Source organism: Atractosteus spatula, chromosome 7, assembly GCF_055471065.1.
Source record: "Atractosteus spatula isolate fAtrSpa1 chromosome 7, fAtrSpa1.hap1, whole genome shotgun sequence".
Classification (NCBI taxonomy): domain Eukaryota; kingdom Metazoa; phylum Chordata; class Actinopteri; order Semionotiformes; family Lepisosteidae; genus Atractosteus; species Atractosteus spatula.
Window position 1 is genome coordinate 40,264,601 of NC_142712.1, and position 26,314 is coordinate 40,290,914.

General features: G+C 43.1%; 1 protein-coding gene across 1 annotated transcript in view; it reads right to left on the minus strand.

The window, feature by feature from the left end:
• The window catches only part of cdk18 (cyclin dependent kinase 18), a 63,944-nt gene that overhangs the window by 9,480 nt on the left and 28,150 nt on the right, over positions 1-26,314 (minus strand). Inside the window, exons 3-11 of the mRNA XM_088920694.1 lie at positions 14,033-14,166; positions 11,847-11,972; positions 11,241-11,297; positions 8,755-8,869; positions 8,200-8,294; positions 7,438-7,500; positions 4,602-4,725; positions 4,060-4,180; positions 1,710-1,807 (exon numbers count right to left, since the gene is read on the minus strand). Of these exons, the coding sequence (XP_088776820.1) occupies positions 1,710-1,807; positions 4,060-4,180; positions 4,602-4,725; positions 7,438-7,500; positions 8,200-8,294; positions 8,755-8,869; positions 11,241-11,297; positions 11,847-11,972; positions 14,033-14,166 (933 nt within the window). The remainder of the gene's footprint in view (positions 1-1,709; positions 1,808-4,059; positions 4,181-4,601; positions 4,726-7,437; positions 7,501-8,199; positions 8,295-8,754; positions 8,870-11,240; positions 11,298-11,846; positions 11,973-14,032; positions 14,167-26,314) is intronic.

Genomic DNA, 26,314 nt, shown 5'->3' on the forward strand with positions numbered 1-26,314 from the left:
CCTAATACCAAACCAAGTAAGAAGTTAAATTTAATAAGATGACTGATTCTTTACAGAAGGTCAGAGTACACAGAATTAACTGGCTCATAAAGAATACGATTTCTAAGCCAACCCTAGTCCAAGATACAGGTATATAGAAAACCAGCTTCTAAAGGTATAGGTATATAGTTTTTTTGCTTCAATAACATATAATTGCATGTGAGGTACAGTAGACATGTTTTTCATCAACTGTTTATACTATGTTTAGAAGAGCACTGATACTGATAAATAGTAAAAGAGCACAGGAAAACATCAAATCAAATAGGATGCAACAGTTTAGAACTATACAACCCCATATGAGAGTTTGTATATAGTACATAAAATAAAGGGGGAGAAGAGTGATGATTTTTGGTGTTAACTGGATTACAGGAATGGTAAAGGCTTTCTTCCAACATGTTTTCTCTCTCTGGCATGATTGAACTTTTCTGCCGGGATTGGTGGTAGAGCTGGATCACGATTTGCTCTCTGTACCCTCTGCAAGATTCCGGAAGCCTGTTTTGGGTTGTTGTCTTGTTGCATTTTTCTCCATATTGAAGTCTGAGTTCAGACCTTTGGCCCATACTGTTCCACGATGTATAAAAGCCGAAACTTGGAAGTTCAACAGAAAAGCAAGTCCCTCAGCCAAATGTCTTCCCACCAACAAATTAAAACCATTCAAGAAGAGAAGAGAAAAGATACAAAATCCTGGCTTGTTCATAAAATAAAGTGATACATTACAAAAACATCCATCTTTTAATATCTAAATTCCTTTTTCTAGAACTCTTTGATGGGGGCTCTTGTACAGAATCAGTGGGTTTTAAGTGCTAAATCTCTTTTATCTAAGTTAGAAAAGGGCATTTTGAAATGTGTGAAACAGGTCGTCCCTGTGTGACTCACGTGTGACTCGTGAGTCATCTGGTATTTGTTCCAGCTGTGTTCTTAATGAAGGGCTAATTGATTTCAATACTGTGATACTGTGTGATTCTCACCTGTGTCTGTTCACCATGAACCGGTCACCCAAGAAAAGTTTTTTAGTGTGACACACAGTAAGAGAAGAACAAATTATTAATCAACAGATTGAGGACGGACTACGGAAGGTTCTGAATGCTGGAAATATTGTGCTTTGGCTGGAGTATTTTTTAAACTGAGGCCTGAGTGTAGAAAAGTGTAAAACGTCTGAACAAGGAAGAAAATGAGGTACGAGTTAAAACTGGTGGTTCAGTGTCTAGTTGTAACGCAACCTAGCAGACACTGGAGTCCTTCAGGAGCAGGGTTGTGAATAGAAAATTCTGTAAAATAGAAAGTTTTGAGAGGGACGTTTTGCTTTTTATATAAAGGTAACCAAAGTTTGAGAGGAGAAACCACAAATCTTGTTTTTTTTTAAATGAGTAACATTATCTTGGTGCTTGTAAAATAGCTTAATAAGGATGTTTTTGTAAGGAATTAACTGAGAGATTCTGTTTGTGCAGTATGTGTAGAGGCACTATATTATTTTATATGACGCACTTCCAAGAATAAAATACTGATCTGAAACTAATAAGAGATTACATGGATCCATAAACTGGGGCAGTGTTCTCTGTAATTACGCCTTCCGCTGCCTTTCTTGTTTTCGGTACCCATTCTGTAACAGCTACGTTCTTCCTACATTGCCGCCTAGTGTTCGTTTTGTCTACTGCAGCCGCAGCTCTCACCTAACAGCCGAAAGATCAAGTGAAGCTCCTCTTTCACGGTGGATCCAGGAAACATGGGCCTTCCCGTCACCATTTCGTACAGAATGCAGCCCACGCCCCTGCAAGAAGCACCACAAGAACAATTAAACCTTACAAAACATAACTGAACATTTTAGCAAGGAATAGGTTTATTCCAAGCTGAAAAGAGAAGAAAGAAAACACAAAGTTTTGGCTGTGGAGCCTTCTTCGAGTGTCATGCAGAGCTATGCTACAATAAAATACCCTCCCCCCGCCCCTGGCTTGACCAGTCTCCCACACAACATTTGCTTTTGCAATATGACAGTCTGTTTCGGGCTTCTATTGGGGCACAAATCCAGGACACCACACACTGAAGGGATTGTGTCAGATCCCTTTTGTGCTTGGTGCTTTATTTGCTCTTTGTGGTTGCTGTTTTTTAAATTAGCAAGACTCTTTATTGTATGAATTCATCTGCTACAAAAAGTGACCACCCTGCTACTAAACTCCTATTGTTTGCATTTCCAAAGAATTGATCAACCCAGTTCTTGGCTCATTTCCTCTTGTGTTTTTTTTTTAAATCCCCGCTGTCCTCAAGTCTATATTGATTAATCTAAGACAACACTTCCTTCCTTAGTTGATTTTAAGAGAACTCTCACAAAACTCACTGCTGCACTGGAGCCAAGCTTTCTCTGAAGGCCTCTAATCAGATCAGTTTAGTGGCAGTGAAATACATATTGCGTTTTGATGTCAGAGATTCCCTTTGGAAACAAATTGTGGCTGTTTTTAAAAACTGATTTCTGAAATGCCTTGTGACCAGCTGATTGGAAAGGTCAGTCGTGAAAAATGTAAGGAAGAATACTGGCAAAAGATTGTTTTAATTATGCTCACTGTTTAAGACAACAAGTCTACTACAAAATTAACCCAAACTCTCAAATGAGCTTTCTCCCAGATGTGATGGTTAAGGCACCATTTGTCTGGAAACCGTGTTCTGTAATATATAACCAAATGTAATACGGAACACATCCGGTTTGTCTGTCAACGTTTGACTAAAAAAGGGCTTTTTAATATGTCCGGAAGGAAATGGCCCTGCCTTCTAAGAAAACTTAAATGACTGAGATGAGGCTTTTTTATGAAGGTGCAGGGAGATAAAAAAAAATACCTTGCCAGTCAAATATTGATGAAACTGTCTGTACTCTGTCAACCCTGACCTCTGGTTGTATTAACAGAGATAGGTTTGAAACGTCCACACATGGAGAAGAAAGTTTTGTTTGACATACTGTAGAGTTGACATAGGACTTTTAAAGTGTCACACAGCAGACTTCAATGTTAAGAACATTCATGTTCCAATAAATTATCATTCAATCCAAAGAGTGCAGTTTTAACCCAAATAACAACAGTAGGGCATTAATCTGACTCTTAAAATCTAAAATATTTAGAAATATTTGACCAGTTGATCACTGAAGACTGTATGACAGTTTTTGAAAGAGTAGGGTTGTTGTTATCCTCGATGTCCTAACTTTTCCCCATCAATTCAAGTGGAGAAACGATCTCCCAGTTTGCACAGAATGGCTGTAGTGAGTCACCAAAGTGGGGGCAGCCCATGAAGTTATTCCTCTCCTATTTGTAAAGCTTTTTTTGAGATGAAAAGTGCTATATCATTGCAATTAATTATTATAAATACACATGTTGACCTATTATGAATTATTCTTAAACACTTACTAAAGCTTTAAGCAACATTCTAGAAACAGTTTTCTGTACTTTAATGTCTGCTGCACTTACTTAATGTTTTTAAGACAGAAATTTGTGTACTTTATTGAGAGTGTGTGTAGGTTACCAGTGGAGCTAAGGAAAGAGGGCTAGGGGTGGACTGGGTTGAGTTAAGAGTTTTGCTTTGGGCAGATGTGAGGATTAGAATTAATTTAATGTAAGTCTTGGATAAGGCTTGGGTGTGTGTTAGTTTAAGGATAGAATTAAGGGAAAATATAGGATTTGTAAAGAAAATCACATTGGTAAGGATTGGGCTTTATTTTAGGGATCTACAATAAACCTACTGCTGCAGGACAGTAGTAAGTATCACAGCCGTACAGCACTGGGGCCCTGGGTTCAGACCCTGGGGAGCTGTGTTTGTGGAGTTTGTATGCCCATGTTTGCGTGGGTTTCCTCGCTGGTGTGAGTATGTGTGTTTGTGTCTGTCTGTGCCCTGGCTTGCGCCCGCTGCTTGCTGGGATTGGCTCCGGCTCCCCTGTGACCCTGTACTGGATAAAGCAGTTAGAAGGTGGATGGGTGAACCTTCTGCAGTGTGATGGAACAGCACACTCCCCCCTTTGGCCCGGCTGCTGCCTGTCACACTCACCACATGTCGATCTGCGTGGAGTACTCTGTGGAGCCCAGCAGCACGTCTGGGGGCCGGTACCACAGCGTCACCACCTCGTTGGAGTAGGTCTTCGTGGGCACCGACTTGGCACGGGCCAGACCTAGAGCAGGGAGCATGGCACCGGATGTTTTCTAGATGTTAGTTCTGATTGAACGGCTACTTAGCAAATATTCTTCTTGTTATACTTAACAGATGCAGCTTACATACTGTATAACAATTGTGACTTTTGCAGTGAAGTATGGTAAATGAAGCAATGCTCTGTGTCCAGATTTTGTAGAGACAGACGGTAGAGAAACTAAAACAACAGCTCCAGGTTCCCTGTTCCTCCCACCTCTTCAGGTGCTTTACAGAGACCTGGAAAACCTGCTGGTACACCAGCCCCCCCAAGGACAGGATCCCCTGGCTTAAGGTTTAGGACATTAACCACCCCCTGCCCCCTGCCTAAATGAGAACCATAGCAAGGGAAACGACTGTCTTCTGGTCTCGGGGAAAGGCCCAGTCTTACCACACCGCAGTCTTACCAAAGTCGGCCAGTTTGAGCTCGCCCTTGTCGTTAATGAGCAGGTTTTGGGGTTTGAGGTCCCGGTGCAGGATCTTCCTCTTGTGGCAGTAGGACAGGCCTCGCAGGAGCTGGAACATGAAGATCTGTGGGACAGGGGAAGGGGGTCACACACAGATTAGTTCAAGGGTTCCCAACTCCGGTCTGCGGGACCTGGAATCCAGCAGGTTTCCTGTGCCACCTTAAATTGTCGACACTCTTAGTCTGTAGAAAAAGGGATCCTCTGGTTCCTTTACACCCGAACTGGATTAAGTGAAAACATCTCCCAAGTGACAAGCTGCGTGTAACTTAAACAAGTGTAAAAAAAAGCCACCTGTTGAAGTCCAGACCCTGAGAGCTAGCACGGGGAACCATGATTGATATTCCTTCCACAATTCTTTCCAGGGGTCATGGAGCTGGAACTCACTGAGCTTTCTGTTGGCTCTAGCGAACAGAGAATACAGCCAGGGTCACGTCCTAACATGGCTGATCAAAACCATCTGGGTCAAGACCTGTCTTGAGCTGCAGTTATCCCTGTCCTCTTTGGGAACCTGATAACAGACCCTGACCACAGGGTCACTGGAGCCTTGCAGTTCTCTTGCTAACTTCCTGAGCTGTCTCAAGCCGTCCCCTGCTGGGTCCGTCCATTAAATGCCATAGAAAGATTGACGTGGAGAACAAAGAATGGGAGCTGCTGTAATGGGATTATAGTGGGCTCAGTCCTCATGGAATACTCCCTGTTGCCTCATACAGTCAGATTGAACTCATTTTATCAAGCTCCTGATGTGGCATTCTGTCTTGGAGAATGTAAGGCTGGAATTGAATTAGCAACTGGAAATAGAATTCCTCTAGCTTTCTCTGGTGCCTCTCTGTGTTGTGCTCTCAGCATGCGTGGTTGCCTGTCATGTATGTTGTGCTAACGAGTGGTGCCTGTGTTAATCTTTGTGCCAGTGTTTGCATTTTTGTAGACCGAAAAGCTTTTTTTTTTCTTGATTCCATAGACAAAGCTGTGCATTCAAGCACAGCAGCTGCAGATGACAAGGACTTTGTAATAACTTTGATTTTCAGAGCTCTCCCAATTACCGGCGCCTGCGAAGCTGGGATTGTGCTGCCTTGTGGCATTCCTACAGTTTTCTCAGAGGAAAAAACTCTTGGTAACCTTAGAAACCGTCGCCTTAATCACTTCCAAGAAAAGCAATCGGTGACAAATGAGACTGTCTATATACAGTAGGCCACTTGGTCTCTCTTCAGATCTTAATAGGCTGGTGTTCATTAGTATGTGTAAAGAAATCAACATCTTCTATCAGCAAACATGACAGTCTCTAAAACAGCAGTTGTATGTCAGATCTTTTCAATAACACTTCTTAAAATTAACAATTTGGCCAATGGAACAGCTGTGCCAGTATGTGGCTTTTTAATGTAAGGCTGCCCCAGGTCTGAGTACAGTGTGAAGGATGTTAGCTGGTGTTGGTACTTCCTCACTGCTAGACTGGAGTGAAACACTTGGAAAACAGGATTTATAAATGTCCCATGTCTCCACCCTTTAGAAATTCTTCTGTTCACTTTGAAATTCCTGAGTGGTTTAACTCCAGCTTACATATCCACAGTCCTTCTTGCAGTCTTCAATCCCCAGACTCCACTTTGCTATTGGTTTCCAACAAAAAACATGGAGCCTCCTTTGGCTGGCCTCCTGTTGTCATGCTCCAGGTCTGTAGAAGAAGGTTTTCCCAGTATTCCTGCTTTTTATCCACTGGCCTTACTGTTCCATTTTATTTGGATCGTATTTTGGACAGTGCAGAACTGTTGTGCTTAGCCCCTACTGTGTCACAGGTCCAGTGTCTTAGCCAGTAGCAGTTCCTGGTGGGACCATCTGCTTTGAAAGGAATACCCAATTTTTACTTCTTTACATGCTTTCAATAAACCACCTATTGTAAAGGGATCACAGAGACCTCTACTCCTGTAAAAGCACTGGCACATCTCTGCATAAAGATGTATTTGTACTGTAGCTAACATAGAACAACACATGGTTTGGAAATGCAGATGGAGCCTGACTATCTGATCTTTCAGTGTCTTTATGAAGCCCTTCACTATTTTGATTGACACTTGACCATCTAAACCTTGTTTAAGGGACACATGTCAGGAATCTCTTTTAAAAAATGCTTCCCTCACTGCTACGGGCCCTGGGTTCTGTTTCTGCTTGGAGTGCCATGATCTCCATACAGTATATCTGCGTGGGTTTTCTTCATTTTCCTCCTGCCTTTCACAGACACACTGGCCCATTTCAAGGGTTTTTAAATTGCCGCTGTGCATGAGCATGTTTGTGCTCTGCAATGGACAGACGTCCCTATGCTTCCATAGGTTGTTATGGCTATTAGTTTTGTATTGTGTTTGGGCGGAGCGGTGGCTCTGTGGCTAAGGATCTGCGCCTGTGACTGGAAAGTTGCCGGTTCAAATCCAGTAGCCAGCAGAGGAATCCTACTCCGTTGGGCCTCTGAGCAAGGCCCTTAACCCCAGCTGCTCCAGGGGCGCTGTACAATGGCTGACCCTGTGCTCTGACCCCAAGCTTCTCTCTCTGTCTGTGTGTCTGTGTCTCATGGAGAGCAAGCTGGGGTATGCGAAAAGACGAATTCCTAATGCAAGAAATTGTATAGGGCTAATAAAGCAACATTATTTTTATTTTTTCCTGTGTATTGCTTTTATTTATGTACAGTAATTCTTTCGAATGTAGAAGCACTTTACAAAGCTTTACATGCTTACACAAATGCTGTATATACAATAAAGAATATTGTTCTTATTACAACGTTTTAGGGAAGACTTACTTTCACATTGTGAATGCTCATGATGTTCCCACAGTTGTCCAGGTACTGCTTCAGGTCACTGTCCTGAGAAGATGGGGAAGAGAATTCAAGACTGATATAACCCACAAGGGAAAGGCAACTATTCAAGATAAAAAAACATTCTATTCATTCACTGGAATGCATAGAATTAAATCACTAAATCACTTAAAAGCCTTCCATGCTTGTTACCAGAAATCTAATCCCTTTAACTGCAGGCTGCGCACAGCGTGACTCCAGAACGTCTGTTAAGCCAGTGCTGTGCTCTTTAAAGCCCTATACAGTGCACATTGAGGCCAGGTTGACAACCCATAGCACTTAACAGCATCACAGTTCTGGTCTGGTTGTTTAAAGGAACAGGGAAATAAGTAAGAAGAAACACTCTGTCCTGGAAACGATTAAGCCATTTCAGTTTTTTTTTAAACAGACAAGCTTGTGTTTTGATAATTTCACTGTTCCGCTCTCATTATTTTGCCTATTGTGTTACATTTATATTTTATTTTTTATGCTTAAACATAACAATTGCTCTTACAATAAGTTTTGCTTCGGAATAGAGCTTCCACCCTTCTTTTCTGTCTTCAGCTTAAACCGAATATTTATGTAAACATTACATTACAACTTTTCTATACCTACTGTCCCATCCCTCCCTAGATTTAAATTAGAGGCTAGTTTTCCTAGGAGACTCAAAGCTGTACCTTGTTTATGAATTGTTTACGGGAAAGAAGCAGCTGTAATGAAAGTCCTTACCAGATACTCAAAGACGAGGGTGAGAGAGCGATCGGTGTGAATGATGTCATGCAGAGTCACAATGTTGGCGTGTTTGAGGTTCTTTAGCAGCGATACTGCAACAACAGGATATTACAGGTAGGGAGCATGAGTGTCCATTACTAATCCTCGAGCCAGATTGCAGCAACGCACCAACATGAAAACCCTCCTACACAGCTTCTCTTTGGCCTCAAGTCTGATTTCGGACACTGCACTCTCACTAACTCATTTATACATTTGCTGGTAGCTGATCTCAGGTGTTATTGCCAGCTCACTTTCTCTGTTACAGTCTCATGAATAAAGAAAAAAAATAATATCCATGCAGTAAGAATACAAGAAAGAGCAAACAGTTGAAAACTGTACTGTATTTAGCCTTTGCTTTATCCCCAGTCCTAGACGTTTCTTGAGTTAATCCGATGTATTGCAGTTCTCCCTTTGCCCAGCAGGTGACAGCAAAGTTGCATCACCATCAACACCGCAACACTGAGACAGTTCAAGCACCCATAACCCTAACCAGCTGCTTTCTCAGTACAGTACCTTCACGAATAGCAGTACAAGGGGCGCCTTCCTCGTGCTCTAGTCTAATCTCTTTCAGAGCCACCAGGTTCTCTGTCAGTTTGCTTCGGCCTTTGAAGACTGTGGCATAGGTCCCCTGATGGGTGGAAGAGGAGATGCAGTTTATCATTGGGAGGTACAAGCAGAAAGAGAGAGGGAGACATATTGTAGCAGCAAAAGAAGAAGAATACAAAGACATTTCTATAAATATGTTAGTGAGGCTTCTCACCATCAAAATCAGGTTACCCATGTGAAGTAACCTGAAGAACTGTCGCCCTCCTTCAAAACCTCATAAACCCACTTCCTCAGACCCCTGTCTGTGGAAATGTTAAGTGCCTCTTCAAAGATGATCAAACTCTGAACCACCTGCTGTGGGTAGCTGGATCAGAACTTCATATGACTTAGACCTGCAATGCTATACACCACCTGCCTCACTGCCCTGACCTGGCCGCACCCAGTGATTTCTCTCTTGAGCCTTTAATGCAGTGCTTTGTCCAGCAGAGGGCAGTGCAATGCAGCATTCAGTCAAGTCTTGGCACCATTGCCCTTCAGCAGTGTGTTGTTATAATGGTGGGACATGAGTCCATACAGGTGTAGGAACTATGTGGATATGTGATATGTACCACTGGCTTGTCGATGGTTTCACATGTATTTACAAATGCAGTATCATCATAGCTCATAGCCTTGATTATAGAAAAGCCCACAACAGATTAATTATTGAAAGAGAGTGAAAATGGGACATTAACAGAGGCAAATGAGTGAGGGAGGTTAATGGGGATCATCACTCAGGTGTCTCCTCTGCCCATACTGTTAGCATGTTGCCAGAGCAGGCTTGTGTCTAGTTTTCACCACTGCTCCCTCCATCTGTCTTGCAGACAGTTAGGAAGCGCACTCTTGCGTGGACACAGACAGATTAAACTTCGGGACAGATCCTTACTTGAGCGGACCTTCAGTACAGCTGCCCGATTAAGTCGTCACAACTGCTCAGATCTCATCATGTCTACACTTGTGTATTGCAGTGTAATTTTGTATGACAGGACCCTGTGCTACAATTGTAACTTAAAGACACAGGACAGCCTGAATGAGGGTTGACCAAGTCAGAGCTCCTACAGCATGTCCGTCTTTTCTCATCTACCGTCCCACACCTAGCTCAGCGGTGAATGAGTCTGAATTTCCACAAAGGCTTTCATTTTAACCCAGTTCTGCTAACCTGGAACCTGCAAGACGACTAGCAAACAGCTGGAAGAGCTGAGCGGGTTTTAGTGGGACCAGTAGGGAGCGCTCACCCTGGGAGTCTGTGTGAGTCCTAATGCCCCAGAATAATGATGATGGGGAAAAAAAGGTGCCATCCTTCAGATGAGAGTCAGGTCCTGACACTCCATTGGTCATTAAAAATCCCAAAGTGTTTCTCGAAAAGAGTAATGGTGTTAACCCTGGTTTCCTGGTCAAATTTCTCTTCTGGCCTGTACCAGTCATGGCCTCCTAATAATCCTCATCTATAAATTGGCTCCATCAGTCGGTTCTCCTCCCCACTAATAGCTGGTGTGTGGTGAGCGTATTGGCATTATATGGCTGCCATCGCATCATTCAGGTGGGGCTGCACATTGGTGGTGGTGGAGGGGAGTCCCCATTACCTGTAAAGCTCTTTGAGTGGAGTGTCCAGAAAAGCGCTTTATAAATGTAAGGAATTTAGTACTACTACAAGTACTACTACTACTAATAATAATTATGTGATGACAGGAGTTTGTGAGTAATTGCTGGCATAATGTCTTGCTTTGTGCTATGCAGATATTTGTAGATTTTCATGAACTGCAAAAATGTAGTCTATAATGATGCTTTTCCTCTTGCCCAAATTTTGACCTCTAGCATATATTTTGCATTTGTGCTCACTTATGTCTATGGAACTGCAGATATGAGCTTGTATGTTAAATTAATTCATTAGGACACACTTTCTGTGATTTACTGTGTATACAGGATGTCAATAGGTAAAAAAATAACAGTGCTGATTAGACATGACGAATGAGTGAATAATCTGCTTTTGAATACAGGGTTACAGTTTACACTGCAGCTGTGTGATTTATTTATAATTATAAACCCTGGAGCAGTTTTCCCTGAATGGTTCATCCAGTAACAAACGCTTACTCATTATAGTAACTGACAGTCTTCCACCAGACACTCTGAGACATATTGTCTTTGCTGCACACTCTTAGAATCATTCATGTGTCAGAATATATTTTGGGCTTTTTAAGAATTTGTGTTTGCGGCACATCTCAGACAGGCCAGAAAAAGGTGCTCTGATAATCCTGAAGTACTGGCTCCTCATAATTCTTAATGGAAAGCTGCCCTGCGGAATAAGGTTTTTGGGATTGAGGGAGATTGGGTATTGCAAATGACAAAGAACATGTGATAAGCTTTTAAAAATAGATTAGAGAATAACAACGCACCTCCTTAGAATGGGCAAGACTTACCTCCCCGAGCTTGTCCAGTTTCACATAGGTCTCCAGTTTCCCAAAGCCAATGTCAGACTGAAGAAATCAAATATCCATGTACATCCATCCCAGAGGTGGGCAGTGAGCAAGAACAGACAGGTGTTAGTTCTAGCTGTTTAATAGCAGGACATGTGTTAATTCTAGTGGTTTAACAACAGGTCTCATATTTTGGCTACGGTGGTGGGTTACTTGTCTTGCAACAGATAATTTGAAAGGTACAAGGAAGCTCAGGTAGACACATTCAGGCTTCATTGATAATTCATACCTAGCATGCATAAATAATAAAAGTAATTACAGTACTTGTATCTAGTTTCCTTGTTTGTTTAGATAACACTATACTCTCCTTTACTTATCTGTGTTGTGAAGCAATATATTTTTATGGTTGTACAGCTATGCTTAGATAAATGACTGAAGCAGAAGTATTATTAATATATATATATATCACATCTGTACCTCCACTGCCCAATTTGTATAAAAGCCTAAAACTTCTGAAGACTGTAGGGATCGGCCCACTATGCAATAGCACAGGGGTGTGAGTGAGGCGTGTGTCCTGGGGCGGGGGGTGGGGTCGGCTGCGGCACTGACCAATGAGGCTCGTCGTGACATTCGGCTCAGGGGCTTGGAAACTGGAGGACTTTCCAGCTGAAGCTTCTGCAGGAAGTCCTGTGGGAGACGGATGTCAACCGGCAGGGACATCCTCTTGCTGACATCCTGTCCAGGGGAGACATCACATGGACAAGGTGAAGAGGAGGTCCTCCTCCTGCTTGTGTTATTTTAACTAGGTTAGTCAATGGAAAACTATCATTTAAGGGCTCGTCCTTCAAGGCAAGAAGAGGATTGAGGAAATTGGGCCTCAAAGTGTTGTGATTTTATGATGGTCTCCAAATCGTCCTAAACTATAGGTCTTAAGGACTGCAGATGAGTACTTCTGTTGCTGTAAGTGACCTCTGCTGGTCAGACAAACACATGGTAATGGTATAAAGTCAAAGTGAAAACCCACAATCACATGAATTTCCTCTACATGAGAAATGCTAGCTTTCCTGCACTGAAGTGGCTGTCTGGCTTCAGTGGAAATTATAAATAAGTCTTATTCAATTCTGTCTGCATGCGGAACTGGAGGCATGCTGTGTTTTCAACTAGTGTAGACTCCCATCCCTTCAATCCAAGGTCCCAGGTGTGTGTCAAAACTGTGCCGTGGTTACAGAGATTGGTAGTTTCAGGGCATGGAAAGATTCCCTTGGGAAGTATAATAATAGCCGCAAATTTAATTCCTGAGCTGGTAAATAAAAAATTGAATTGGAGTGGCAAGGTAACCCAATAACATTCTTCCGGTATGGATTATTTCTCTGTGCTGCAGTAAAGCCTAGAAAGAGAAGCATTTATGTGGTAAGGGTGAACTTTTTTTAAGAGCATAAAGTATTTCTGTTGCTTTTGTAGTACCATGTGAAGATGCTAGTTATTGCAAAAACAACAACAATAATAATAGTCTCATTCCTCCTATAGGGAAGACTCCTCTTTGGTCATTCAAGCTCTTCCACACAATCAAACTGGATTGGACGTCTGTGTGTAAAGACTGTTATTACACATAAAGGCTGTGATAAATCCGAGCGTTTAACTCCAGGCTGCAATTTCATTTTATTTTTGGAATACAGAAAGACATCTTTTAATGTTACAGACAGGGTGCAGAGTATAATGGAAGCAGCCTGTATTTCTATGAACTCACTCATCAGCGTGTTAAATTGGAGGTTTATGACGGATTTTTTTATTTACTGTCAAGGTGACAAAACAGTAAGATGAAAAAAAAAACAATCCCTGAGAAGGATTTGATTTTTACGTTGCGAGATCTGGAACTGCATTGATCCGCGACCTTCAAACAGTGTGTGTTTATATTGATGCCACCAGGAGCGGTAATATCTCTTTCCTGTTTCCTGATAATTTTCACTAGTTTTGCAGCATTGTGTCTGAATAAATTAGAGATGTGCAAGAAACCTTCTCTGCTGGATACTTGGAAGTACTCTGTAGGTTTTATTTTCTGGAAATAAACATGTTTAACGTCTCTTCCAGTAAAGCTCAGCAAGTTATATTTTTATTTATTCAGGTTTTTTCTTTACAGACTCCTTCGCCTAGTAATTTGAGCGGCATTTGCAACAGCTTTGCTCCTTTAAATGAAGTCCCCCACAACAGAGATAATAGTGATGGTTATTTAACTGCAGATTTTTTTTCAGAGAATGTCAGAGCCTGTCAGATGCAGTGTTCCCACCAGTTTCTGCTGCTGTGGAATGACTTTCAACTGGATTTCAGACTCACGTCAGTCATTGGCTCAGTGATCAGTGGCAGAGAAGTGTTTTGAACTAGGAACCTCCTGGTAACAAGGCCTTTACTTAAACAGCAGAGAACTTGTTACCAAGGCTGGTTAAACAGCAGAGGACTAGTTACTAGGGCTGGCTAAATAGTTTAGGGCTTGTTTAACAGCTAAGGACTTGATAAAGAGCAAAGGACTTCCTGCCAGGGCTGGTTAAACATAGGTGGGCGTGTTACCAGGGCTGGTTATATAGTTAAGGGCTTGATAAACAGCATAGGGCTTGTTACCAGGGCTTGTGAAAATGGTAAAGGCTTGTTAAACAGAAGAGAGCTTGTTACCAGGGCTGGTTAAATAGTTAAGGGCTTGTTAAACAGCAGAGGACTTGTTGCTAGGGCTGGTTTGTTACCTGACCTGGCCTGAGTCAGTGTGGCTGTCGTAGCAAGTCCCTCCCCCTTCCCATGTGGCTTACCTCCATGGAGAATCGGCGGTGCTGGTGGCGGCTGTGGTACCGCAGCTGTGTGGGGGACTGGGTGCTCTCTTCACAGGGCAGGGGGCTGTGGTCGGGGTGCAGGGCACGCAGCCTCAGAGTGTCCGGGACCAAGTCTGGGAAGGGGAACAAGTGAAAGAGTCAGCGGTTCTCAGGACTCGCTTAACACAGAGGAGAGAATGTGAAAAATGTGTTACAGCAACCGCATACTACTGGCTTCTCAATAAAAACATTCCCATCTTCTGGGCCAGAGCTATGTCAGAGATATCCCTGAGGCAATGGTTCTGATTCTGAATCTTGAGTAAGAATGATACACCAGCCTGGGATGGACCGCCATTGGGGTCCATATACTGAGCCCTGCGGTACCCAAACAGGAGGGCACGGAAAGATGGGCTCTTCTTGCTATTCCTGGAGAGTGGAAGGTCCATTTGTAAATTTCTAATTATAAAGTATAATATTGTGAAGCCGCTCCCTCCTAAGTACTTTTGCTAATGCCAAAAAGCTTTTCTGCTAAAATCTTCAAACATTTTAATATACGATCACTCTGAAATGTCACAGGCAAAAAATTTGACGCCAAAGCAGCCATCGATATGCAGTATTTACCTAGCGCTGTTTCCTGATCTTATTCTTTAACCTTCAAATTCACAAATCTGTAGACCGTGCCAGTTCTTTGCTTAAAACAGGGATAACTTCCATGCCATGTATGATTGTCATTTTTTAGAAAACTCTGGCTTCTGTCACCTTGGTAGACTTTGGTTTTTTATTAGTTTTTTTCCAGTGCTACTGGGAGTAATAGGAAATAATCACACAAAGGCTGCTTAAATGAGGGTCTAGACTTATTGAGATTTAATGAAACATTTAATCAAACAAATAAGATGTAAAGCTTATTTGTCATTATAAAACCATTGCCAAACCAGATTTAGCAGGCTAGTGACTCTAAAAATGCATTGCAATTCAGCAAGTACTTAACCTCTATAATGATGTACATACAGTGAAAAGCCTTTTACATGCAATCCAACTTTACATTTGATAAATTACTTTAAAATCAAATTGCCCATTTAGTTCCTTGCATCTAATGTAAGACTGCGTTATTGAAATGCAAAGTGCATACTCTTCATGTTTGTGTGCTGTGAGCAATGGTACAGACAAACTATATTTTAGCACAGCCTGACACCTGACACCAATTCAAGCTGGGACTATTTCCATCCTTATAATATCCCTCTATCAAAAGCTGCTTATCTGTGGTGAGGGTTGTGGCCACCCAGAACGTACTCCTGAAAATACAGGACACGGGGCAGGACTACACACACTACACAGGGACATTGAGATGCCTAGAAATGCTGTCTTTGGAAGGATGCTTCTGGGGAAATCTGGGAGAAGACACGAACTCCACACAGATGGTGCCACATGATTGAACCCAGGACCTAAAAGAGCTGTGAGACAGCAGCACTGAATCCCCATAACCATTTGTTATAATATCCATCCAATCCAGAGTTGCAGGGAATACAGGAGCCTAAACTGGTGTCAGGGCTGAGTTTACACTGAGGCACAGGGACTCACTCTACCCTGAAGGTCAGAACCAGGAGGTTCATCCTGGGAAGGCTTTATTGCAGCTCAACTTGCAAAGCAGAGGAGTTACCTTGTGAAGGACACTGAGAGGGTGTGTGCCTGGCACTACTGAGACTCTTGCCCCTGAGAGGCACAAACCCAAAAATCTCTGGGCAGAGCAGGTATAGTCTCTCTAATGCTCCTACAAAGCTAATTCCTTTGGAGACAACTCTAAAGGTTACCCTTAAAGGCTAGTTGGCGGGTTTCCAGATCAGGTCATATATGAGAGGCAAGCTTTTTGGTAAAAAATGCTTTTATTTTATTTAGAAGCCTTATAGCGATCACAGATGTAAAGCAGTATAGGATTCATATGGTAATATCAAGGAGGACTAAGCTATTACAAAATATGAATTAAACAATGAGCTTACTGATGCCAGGAGTCTTCTAATGAAGAAAAACAAAAAGCAATTTTAAGTATAAAACCAAATACTTTTCCTAGTCCAACCAGTCCAGCCTTTGATATAACTAAGTCCCACCTTTATGAGTAATAGACTATTCTACTACCGAAGCAACCCAGAGAGTCTCCCTTTTATACTGTTTCACAAGTCCATTCTCTCATTTTTCATTATTTTTTTTGTACAAACTCTGAAAACTCAGTTTTCAGTGCTGCGGGCTTCAGGGCTGAGGTTATCTTCTGCCCATTTGAGAAACTCATCTAGGGTCTCTTCCAGTTGTGCTGTTCTAGTTTTCCTCTCAGGGGTTAGAGCAGCAGCAGGTAGAAGAGGGGACTGAGGCCCTCCAAGTGATCCTTCTGACCCTGGTGCTCCCTGGCACTCCCTTGACACTGGCAAGCAATGGGCACAAGGCAGGGTACACTCTAGATGGGACACCAGTCCATCACAGAGCGCACACACTCACAGCAGGGTCAGTTTTCCCACAAGCCAATTCACTTACAATCATGTCTTTGGACATGAGGAAACCAGAGAACCTAGAGAAAACCTACACGAACACAAGGGGAACATGCAAACTCCTTGCAGCTAAGCACTGCATCGCTGTGCTACCCTTGTTATAACATAATATGGAAAATACCAAGATTTATACTGTATTTTCCGTATATACATACAATATACTGTATATACATACAACTATGCTCCTTTCAATGGTGATATCAGTTGTATGTGCAGAGCTGTTCCCTTGCTTTGCTGAGTTAGTCTGATAAAGCAGGCTAATAGACACAGTTGAACTTGTCTCTTACAATTTGCAGCCAGAAGACATTCCTACTAATTCCAGCGATCGTATTTAGTTGACACTGTCTTCCATTGGCACAGGCCTGTCTCTTCACTCTTGCCAGAAGACAGGTGATAGTGTCTGAGCTGGATAACGATGGAAAGACATCTTCATACCACGAGGAAGAAGGAATTATGGGACACACCTTCCTCTCTAGGAGCTGTTGTCTGGCTCTGAAGGCTACCCAGCCTGTAAGGGCAACTTAGATTGCTGAGCTGCCTCGGAAACAAGGATCAAGACCCCTGCAACCAAGCAGGGTGGCACAAGTATGTCCCACAATCCTGCCATATTAAAATGAGGATCCCACATAAATCCAGTGGAAATGTCACGTTTTTCCCATGGAACCGTGGAAAGTCTGCATCCACAGTGTACATGCAAGCCTTGTGCCTGAGGGTATGCATCAGGCCCTGCATGGTACATTCAAGGCCATGCCATCAGCTGCTGCTGTTTGTTTGGGCTCTGTTTTCTGCTTCTTGTGGTCTCACCTTTGGCTGGTCTCTCAGTTCAGCTGCATAATCTGTCAAGTTCATACAGTCTGTTCCACCTGAAATTTGCACTCCAGTGTGTGGCTTTTTGTAACTTTTACAGCTTTGCAGTGCTGAAGGGAGAGGAGAGGAGTTGAAAAACAGTAGAAAAGTCACAAACCAGAGGAGGCCACAGGCGTGAACGGGAATGGCCCGTCCGGAAGGGCTAATCAAAACAGCAGCTGGGTTCAAGGCAAGAAATGTGATAATTAAAACGACTGAGCTTGTCTGCCTCTCTCCGGATGTGGCGGGCTCACAGAGGTGGTAAATATCACAGGTGTAACTGGGAGCTGAACGCGATTTTTAAAAAAGTATAAAAGAACAGAGCGTAACAGTTTCTTGGTCTTTAGCTTACTTCCCTGGGCACGCCCGGAACTGGTTGCGTTTGTCGCGAGCCCGTGTGTTTTGCTCTTGTGTCGTGAAATTTTTTCACCTAAAGCACTTCGTGTTTTCGTTATCCTCGAATATAAAAGCTGAAAACGGTGTGTGTGAAGAGAAAAACAATCGATTATTCCAGATTTCAAAAATAAGAATTGTACTTTTCGTTGTGCAGGAAGGACAGCTTTGTTGGATGATTTAAAAGAGTTTTAGAGATATTGAGATATAACAAGATATTTAAAAGCAAATATCTCAGTCCGTTATTCTGGTTCATAGTAGGGGAGTAAAGATTTTATTTTAATTAGTATATACTATACTGTAATAAACATGCTTCTGAAGGGTGCTTTTGATTTTATTGTGATGTCGGAGGGGAGTTTTTTTATGATTTACTGAACAAAGTAAGTTCTTCTTAAGACTGGAAGACTTCAGGAACTTGTTATACAAATAACGCTGGAAAGCATTTGTAATTCATTATCTAGATGTTTTATCAATATCCTTTAAAATAATAAGATCTTAATTGTAGGCACATGGTGGAGACTGTGTGCAGTCTTAAACTCGCGTTTGGAGCAAAAGACTGTTTGCAAAGCAAATATCAAACAGAAATACGTATTTGCTTGGAAATTCGTTTGAGAAAAGCGGAGAGGAAACGTAACAATGAAGCCTTTTATAACTATAGCCGAGCACACAAAGGATAAAGCCGATAAGACACTCCGCAAAGAACCCGAGAATGCGAGGGTTTGAAAGGCTTATCTCTCTTGTGTGTGGCAAAACGATATAGGGGTAAAATGATAAAGAAATACGCGCCTGGCTCTCGAGAGAAAAGATTGTTAAAATCAAACTGCTGGCATTGATTATTTTTCTTCACTTTTTTAAAACTAGGAACATACACCTGAGAGATTTTCAAATGCGCTTTTATGATAATTACAGCTCCATAATCAGCCTTTTCAGTAGATCAAAAGCTTTTCTCTCCCTGAGTTTAATAAAGCCGATCCACTCCCTCCGCCCCCATCCTATTTTTAATAGAGAGGTTCCATTAAGCTACAAAATAAAGAACAGCTTCCCCTTCTCCTCTCGCGGCTGACCGTCGATATCACGGCTACATAAAGACTTTCGTGGAGGTAGTTTGCTATTGAAAATATATTGACCTTGGGGGCTTTGAAACCGCGTCCCGTAACGCCACGACAAGGTCTCGGAAGGTTATGCAGCTCTGTGATTAAACGCGCACCTGGGCCTCCTTGGTTCATTTGTTAAAAGCGCTGAAGTGCCAGCGAAGTTCTCCAGTTTTCATAGTTTACACAACACGAATGTTTAGACCTTTCAAAACCACGCAATTTAGAAATGGAGGCTAAACACCCACATTAAACAAGATATGTGTGTGTGCTTGTGCAGCTCTTTAATGAGCAGCTAGTTTCCAGTAGGCTGGCTGCCCAGAGGACCTCAGTCGATAATGCAGGACGGGCTGTTGAACTGTTACTCACAGGCCCCCCTTAATTATTACTTCCTAAACACAAATGAAAGTTCTTGCCTCATTTACCAAGATGCAGTTGGTTAGTTCATATTCTTGAAGTCTGGAAGGTGTTCATGGTTCCATTTCAAAGTCTACCTGCTCCGTTATCTGGAGTTATTGGTTTTCAACTTTCAGCCTTGCTGCCAGATGAGACCTTTTTAGACCACCAGCTTTCTGAACAGCGTTGAATATAGTTTTTTTATTTCCTCTTCCTAGAGGAATTTTGTCCAGTCCTAGTCCCAAAGGGCAGATGTGTCTGCAGGGTTTCTTTAAACTTTCTTTAGGTCTCTTTAAGCTGTTAAATTGGCCCAATTAAATTGAGCTGGTTGAGCTCATTAAGAGCCAAGGTGAAAGAAACTTGTAAACGCACTGTTCTGCCAACTGTGTCAAAACCCACACTGGTGTGGAAAAAATGAAGTCAGAAATTATTGGTATGGATGTGAGGATGCACTTATACACTCTTAGGACTTCTGAATGTGCAATTTTCCCATGGCTTTCCATTATGAGTGTTTATCCTGGCATAGCAGCACAGTATTTTCATTCATGCTATGCCCTTACTTGGTTGATTTTCCATAGTTCATCGTATTATAGCAGGTAGTTATAATAAGTCATTTAATAACTGTCCTTGTATTGTTGGGTCTGTTCTGTGATTTCCTATTTCTGTAAGGCTGGGAGGAGAATCCAGTATGGTTAAGATCTACCAGTCTTTTTTTGCCACTGTGTCTAGGCTGTATGAATGTATGTCCTGTCTCTGGCATAATAAACACACCTTCACTGTTATCCATTTCATTAAAACCCACACTTACAGTATCCTCCTTTACCATGTATGCTTTAATGTGATTTTTCCTACAACTCTTTCGTCTTTTACTACATTTTACTGTACAGCTTTCAGAAGGGAAGGGGTGGTGTTGCTTTTCTTTTTTAAATATTTCACACTAGCAGTTATTAGGCCTTGGTAGTCAGTTTTGGGGTACCTGGAGTGATCCCCAATATCTGCGTTGTGGCTTGGCACTGGGTGGTCTTGCATTGCTCTAGCTGACATATAGCAAATTGTACAAATTTACAGTCGCTCAGCTTTCAGCTCCTTTTCTGTGGCAGAGCAGAAAAGCCGAAGAACACGAATAACACATCAGCCTTCTTGAACCCCCTCCCCCATTGATACGGTGTTTGCCATCTGAAGCTCACGCCGACTCTGTGGGACAATAGCAACAATAGAGCACTGTACAGTCTCTCCTCCCGGAGCTTCATGAAGATGCAGTCAGGGGGGTGGGTGAAGCATGGCTGCCCCCTTGCTGCTGGGAGAGCTGCCTTATCAGCCCATGACTGATTAAGCACAGGGTCGCGCCTGTGGCTTCCTGGCTGCACAGAAAGCGGTCTGTCTCAGTATGAGCCATCTGCAGTCAATCTGCACGGTGCCCCTGCGGTCTGCAGTGCTTCCCCATTATGTGGCCAGCATGCTTTGCCATACCAGTCAGAGCTGCCCCAGAAGGAATTATATTAATAAAAATATGATTAGCTTTTATTTCTAAAGAGCCTTTCCAAACCCAAGGATCCAAAACCTAAGGAAATGCTTTGGCAGTGTCATGCCCTCCGCAGCCAGAGGGCGCTCCTACTGTGTCCTGCCCCTAGTTTCCGGTGCTTTGCTCTCCTTCCGGTGTCTCTCTCTCTCTGGGGCTGTATATTTCCGGGTCACTTATTCTGCTTCGCTCAGCATTGACGTGCAGATGTCCTGAAACCCCCCTAGCATCCAGGTTGCCCCACGTCCGCTGCCTGAGGGCATTGGTTTCTATTCGACTCCTGAACTGCTGAGCCCGGGCTTTTTCCCCGTTCCACCGCTACGCATATGGGTCTTTTTCCGCTCTCCTGTCTCTCCACGGTTTGTCCCTTCCGACATCCCTAACAGGCAGCTCGTAGAAAGTTAGAATCCAACAGATGACAGAATCCAAGGAGTCACATAAAAACAACATAAGGATAAAAAACAAATCTATATAAAAATTATCTAAATATTATTTAGATAATAATATTATCTATATAAAATCTATATAAAAGTTAAAAGATTAAAAAAACACTGCAAAATATACCGTCTGCCAAAACGCACAGAGCGTACTCTCAGACCGGAAGCAGAAAGGAAGTTGGAATGGTGGTGTCAGTCTGAGGGGCAGCATGGTGCACACTGGTGCACAACAGACCCAGACCCAGTTTGTCAGCAGCCAGCAGCCATATAACTCTGCAACTCAACACTGGGAGCCAACTGAAGCTCAGCAGGTGTGAGCCTGGTCAGTACCTGGATGGGACGCCTCCTGGGAAAACTAAGGTTGCTGCTAGAAGAGGTGTTAGTGGGACCAGCAGGGGGCACTCACCCTGTGGTCCATGTGGGTCCTAATGCCCCAGTATAGTGACGGGGACACTATACTGTAAACAGGCACCGTCCTTCGGATGAGACGTAAAACTGAGGTTCTCTGTGGTCTCTGTGTAGACTGTCTGTGTAACCCCGGCGTCCTGGCCAAATTTCCCATTGGCCCTTACCAATCATGGCCTCCTAATAATCCCTAATAATCTCCTAATTGGCTTCATTACTCTGCTCTCCTCCCCACTGATAGCTGATGTGTGGTGAGTGTTCTGGCGCACTATGGCTGCCGTCGCATCATCCAGGTGGGGCTGCACATTGGTGGTGGTGGAGGTGAGTCCCCACTACCTGTAAAGCACTTTGAGTGGAGTGTCCAGAAAAGCGTTATATAAGTGTAAGCAATTATTATTAATTAATAATAATAATTATTATTATTAATAATTAGTCAGATGTATCACTGTGCTGTCCAGGCACTTGGACACCTCTTTTAGAATGAAGACCTCTCTTGTTTACTTCGTTCCTTGAGACATTTACTTGTATCTCAGGCACTGTATCTCAGGCAGCACTGTTAAACTTGGTCACCGTATTCTTTGACATGACGTACAGAACATTTGTTTACAGTCTGCTTGATGGACAAAGTCAGACAATGCTTTCACACATCCAGAAACTGTGTTAAGTATTTTTTGTCACAGAGCTTTTTCAATGTGTATACCACTTTTTTTGGGTTTGTATTACTGTGGCTTCCCATAATTTGCAGCTCATTGTGCTTTACCGTACTATCACCAAGATTTCACTGTGGTTTACTACAATTAACTGGACTTTTACCACACCCTTAAACAGGCATCATGATTTGCAAGAACTTTCAATTTTTGTTTTTTAGAATAGAAATGTAGATAGGGTTGCCCCCTTTGTTGCTGTTACAAAAACCTCAGGTTCAGAAGAATTGACACCTGGACGTGCTCTGCTGGAGTGATGTAGACCGTAATATCTCACATTCACAGTCAGTTACTGTACCCATTGGCAGTTTTCCACTGAATCGTTCAGAGAAACGGTGAACACACGCTGGATGTGGCTTCAGCTTAAATGAGGCATGATTCAGAAAGCAGAATCTTGTAAACCAGCGATGGTTTTGCTGTTGTTCTTTCTTGTCAAGATGGCAAAACGCTGAACGTCTCTTTCATGTAGTGGATTTAATACAAAGGGAGAAAAGGAAGCGTACGCTGTGTAGCTACTGAAGCCGAAATCTTTTGGATTTGTAATTTGAACATCACAGAACCGAGAGGAAACTTTGATCTTCCTGCCGGTAATAGGGTTCCTATCAAGCAAGCCATTTTCTTCTCCTTAATTATTGTCATCCAGCAGATACCCAGTGAAGGATGGTGGAAGCTGCTTTCCTGGACACGCTCACAACTGCCCTTAGGTCACGGTAGCTGAATTTTTAAGGATCTGTACTGTGCTTATCAGACAGTGGGTTTGACAGAAGCCTGGGCTGCAGCAGAAGATTAATTCTCTTCCAGCTGTTTTTTTTTTAAACAGAGTTCAATAAATGGATGAGATTAAATAGAACTACTGATGTCGCTTTGTTAAAGAGGTAGAAACAGACTTCTCTAGCAGGTTGCAGGTGACGACCAAGGAGATCCCCTGCCTTTTATTAAAGGCGCCGCTGTTACTATCGTTCCAGAAGGAGGTGGACGTGTTTTATGACACTAAAACACCTCTACCATGCAAAACGGAAAGGCTGGTGTTCAAAAGCAGGTGGAAAGAAATGTATGAACGTCTGCAGGCAGGTTGAGAGGGAGAATGGGCTCATGTTTAGGCTGTGCTCCTCTTTCTGGACTGTAGTCCTGGAATGTGGGACTCATTCATAAAGATGAAGGAGGAGGCGTGGAGGCAGTGCGTGTGCATCTCTGCAGAACATTCCCTCCAGCCTGTGAGACATGCAGTGCGATGGTTCCTGTCTGGTGGTCTCAAAGCGTTCTTCAGCAGGGGGGCGTGCTTGATTAATTCCTCTTGGCACCTCCCCGACCCCGCTGGGGGCATCCTGTTGAAGAGCCAATGCACACAACACATGGACAGATCCATCTCCGGTCTATTTTTAGCCGGCCCCAGGGGCTTTCACGGCTCTGCCAGCACGCTTTACCCTCGTATATCTCAAGCCAGTGTGGGGGCTGGCACGGAAAATCGGTAAAAAAATGGAGACGAAATGACATTCGTTCCAGTCTCTTTCACTCTCCTCTCCGTTTTCCCTTTTTACAAATCGATCGAAAAAAACAACATTGCTTCGCGACGTAAGGGGATTCTGGAGAGTGTTGGCATGATAACCACCTTCGCGTTAGAGAAGGGAAGATCCGTGTGTCGCGCACTGCTGATTCTGACAAGATTCGGTTTCTTTTACCTTCCGACCATACCACTGTGTAATGACAAGATTTCTAAGAAGGGGGCGTGAGTAAATTTCACATGCACACCTGACGCCAGACTTGGGTGGTTTTAAGTGGGTCTTATTGAAAGTATGCCAGCTGGTTCAATTGGTAAAGAAGACTCCTCCTCCTGATCTGCAGTGCAGCTGGGAAGCTGGCACCTAATCATTCCTTTTATAATCACATCAAATTGCTTTATGTATTGCAGCAGACCCCTATACTGAAGTACACCCCACCAATTAAAACAGGGGGGAAGGGATTTAGGGAAGGCCAGTTTCTGCATGTCCAGAGTGGAATTTAGCCAGGATATCTGGTAAACCATGCCTACTCTTGAGATCTTTATTCATCAAGTAGTCAGGACCTTAGTTTAACTTCTCATTTTAAGACAATACCTCCTTACAGTATAGTGTCCCCCTGCACCATACTAGAGCATTAGTGTGAAAACTCTAGCCTTGGGGGGGGGGAGCACCACCTACTGGTCCTTTTGATTTTCCTGGTGAACTCCCGTCCCAGCCTTGCGTAACTACTGAAAGCTCAGACGATCAGGCTAAAAGGCTGTACAGCTGCTGTGGTGTGTTAAGTGGTGGATGAGTAGGTCCCCTCCTATATGTGGAGCACTTTCAAATCCTTTGAGACAAAAGCTTGATAAAGTTCAATCAGTCATGATCTTGATGATGATAAAAAGAAAGAGAAGATGGAATAGCTGCTGCATGGAATAGTTGTCATTGCAGCACTGCCAGGCTAAGATTTGGGATTTAGGATCACTGTAACAGGGTGGAAGAAGGATAGACTGGTGTATCTACCAATTTGCTTTTTATGTGCGGCTTGCAATCCTTTTTTGCTGGCAGTCGGAAGAGTGTAGCACTGGCACACCTGATGTCATGTTAATAAAGCAGAAAGGCAAGATGATGTAGGATAATACTGCATTGCAAAAAAGCAAAAAAAGCAAAGTTGTGCACTGACAGCTGCTGCTTCCTAATGCTGAGCAATCACTCCTCTGTCACTGTTGAAAGGCTCTAAGGTAAGCATGTCTCCTTATAGCCCAGAGGATATCAAACCGTGTGAAATGATTCTTGAGAAAAAGCCAGCAGCAAAATGGCAGTAAATCTAAAAATGAAACCACACACATGGCAATTTAAGACCCATTTCCTGAAGTCTAATCTGAACATGTGGCGTTTAAACTGCATCTGTTTACCACACAGCAGACACTGCAGGCACAGACCTCCAGCAGTCCTCTTTCCTGGTGACAACAATAGGCTTTTAAAGGCCTCGATCACACTGGAAATGAGTGATCAGTATTAGTGTCTTCCTTAAATATCATTTATCCGTCAACCTGTCATTTGTTTAAAGGTCATTGTGTTTAATATATATATACAATATATATACTGTACACATTTGGTATTATTAATGCAACAGGTTGTGAGGGGATGTGTAATGACAACCTGACAATCACGTCAGAAATGCTGATATTTTATCCGGTTTTAGAAGGGTAATCCATGTGACTTTTCTTTTATGATGGGAGGGAGTCTGCTTTCTGCACAGTTCTGATCATTTCAAGTCCTGCTACGGTATAGCCTCCATCACTTACAGTGCCTGCATTGATTTAACTCTTAATAAAGTGTGGAATGGATCCAGCTGCTATGCCATGGGATTCCCATTCTCATTCCATAAAGGTAAACTGCCATAAGCCCTGAGACAGCAGGTAATTTGTTTAGCTGAGGAAAAGAAACAGTGTTTAGAGCCTTAATGCGGCACACAGGACCTAGAGACAAGAGGAGCGTATTGAATCAGTGGTTTTTAATTGCATATTTTGTTTCTGTGCGCCTATGAGAGGAGGTGGGGGGGGGGGGGGGAGTTTGCCGGGAGAGGACAATACGATATGGAATCTAATAAAGCTCATTTGTGTGAGGAAGGCTCAGTCTTCAGTGAGAGAGCTTTGTTTCTTCCTTCTGCCTCTGATTTCACGCTTCACACTGATTGCCTGTTGTGTAGGAGCTTTAATTATCTGGCCCGGCTTAATTAGCGGCTTGGGGAAGGAAAAAAATAATTAGTGAACCGACCTCTCCCCCCCCCCCCCCCCCCCCCACCTCCAGCTGTCATCTGCGAGGGCAGCATCTCATCTCTGCTGCCAGCGAGCGAAATAAAGCATGGCTCATTTTAGATCACGGCCGCCGCCACAGGGGGGATCGGTGCCCTGATAGAAAGCAGCTGTGTCACAGAGATGGGCCCGAACTCACACACCCCGAGCAAGAGACA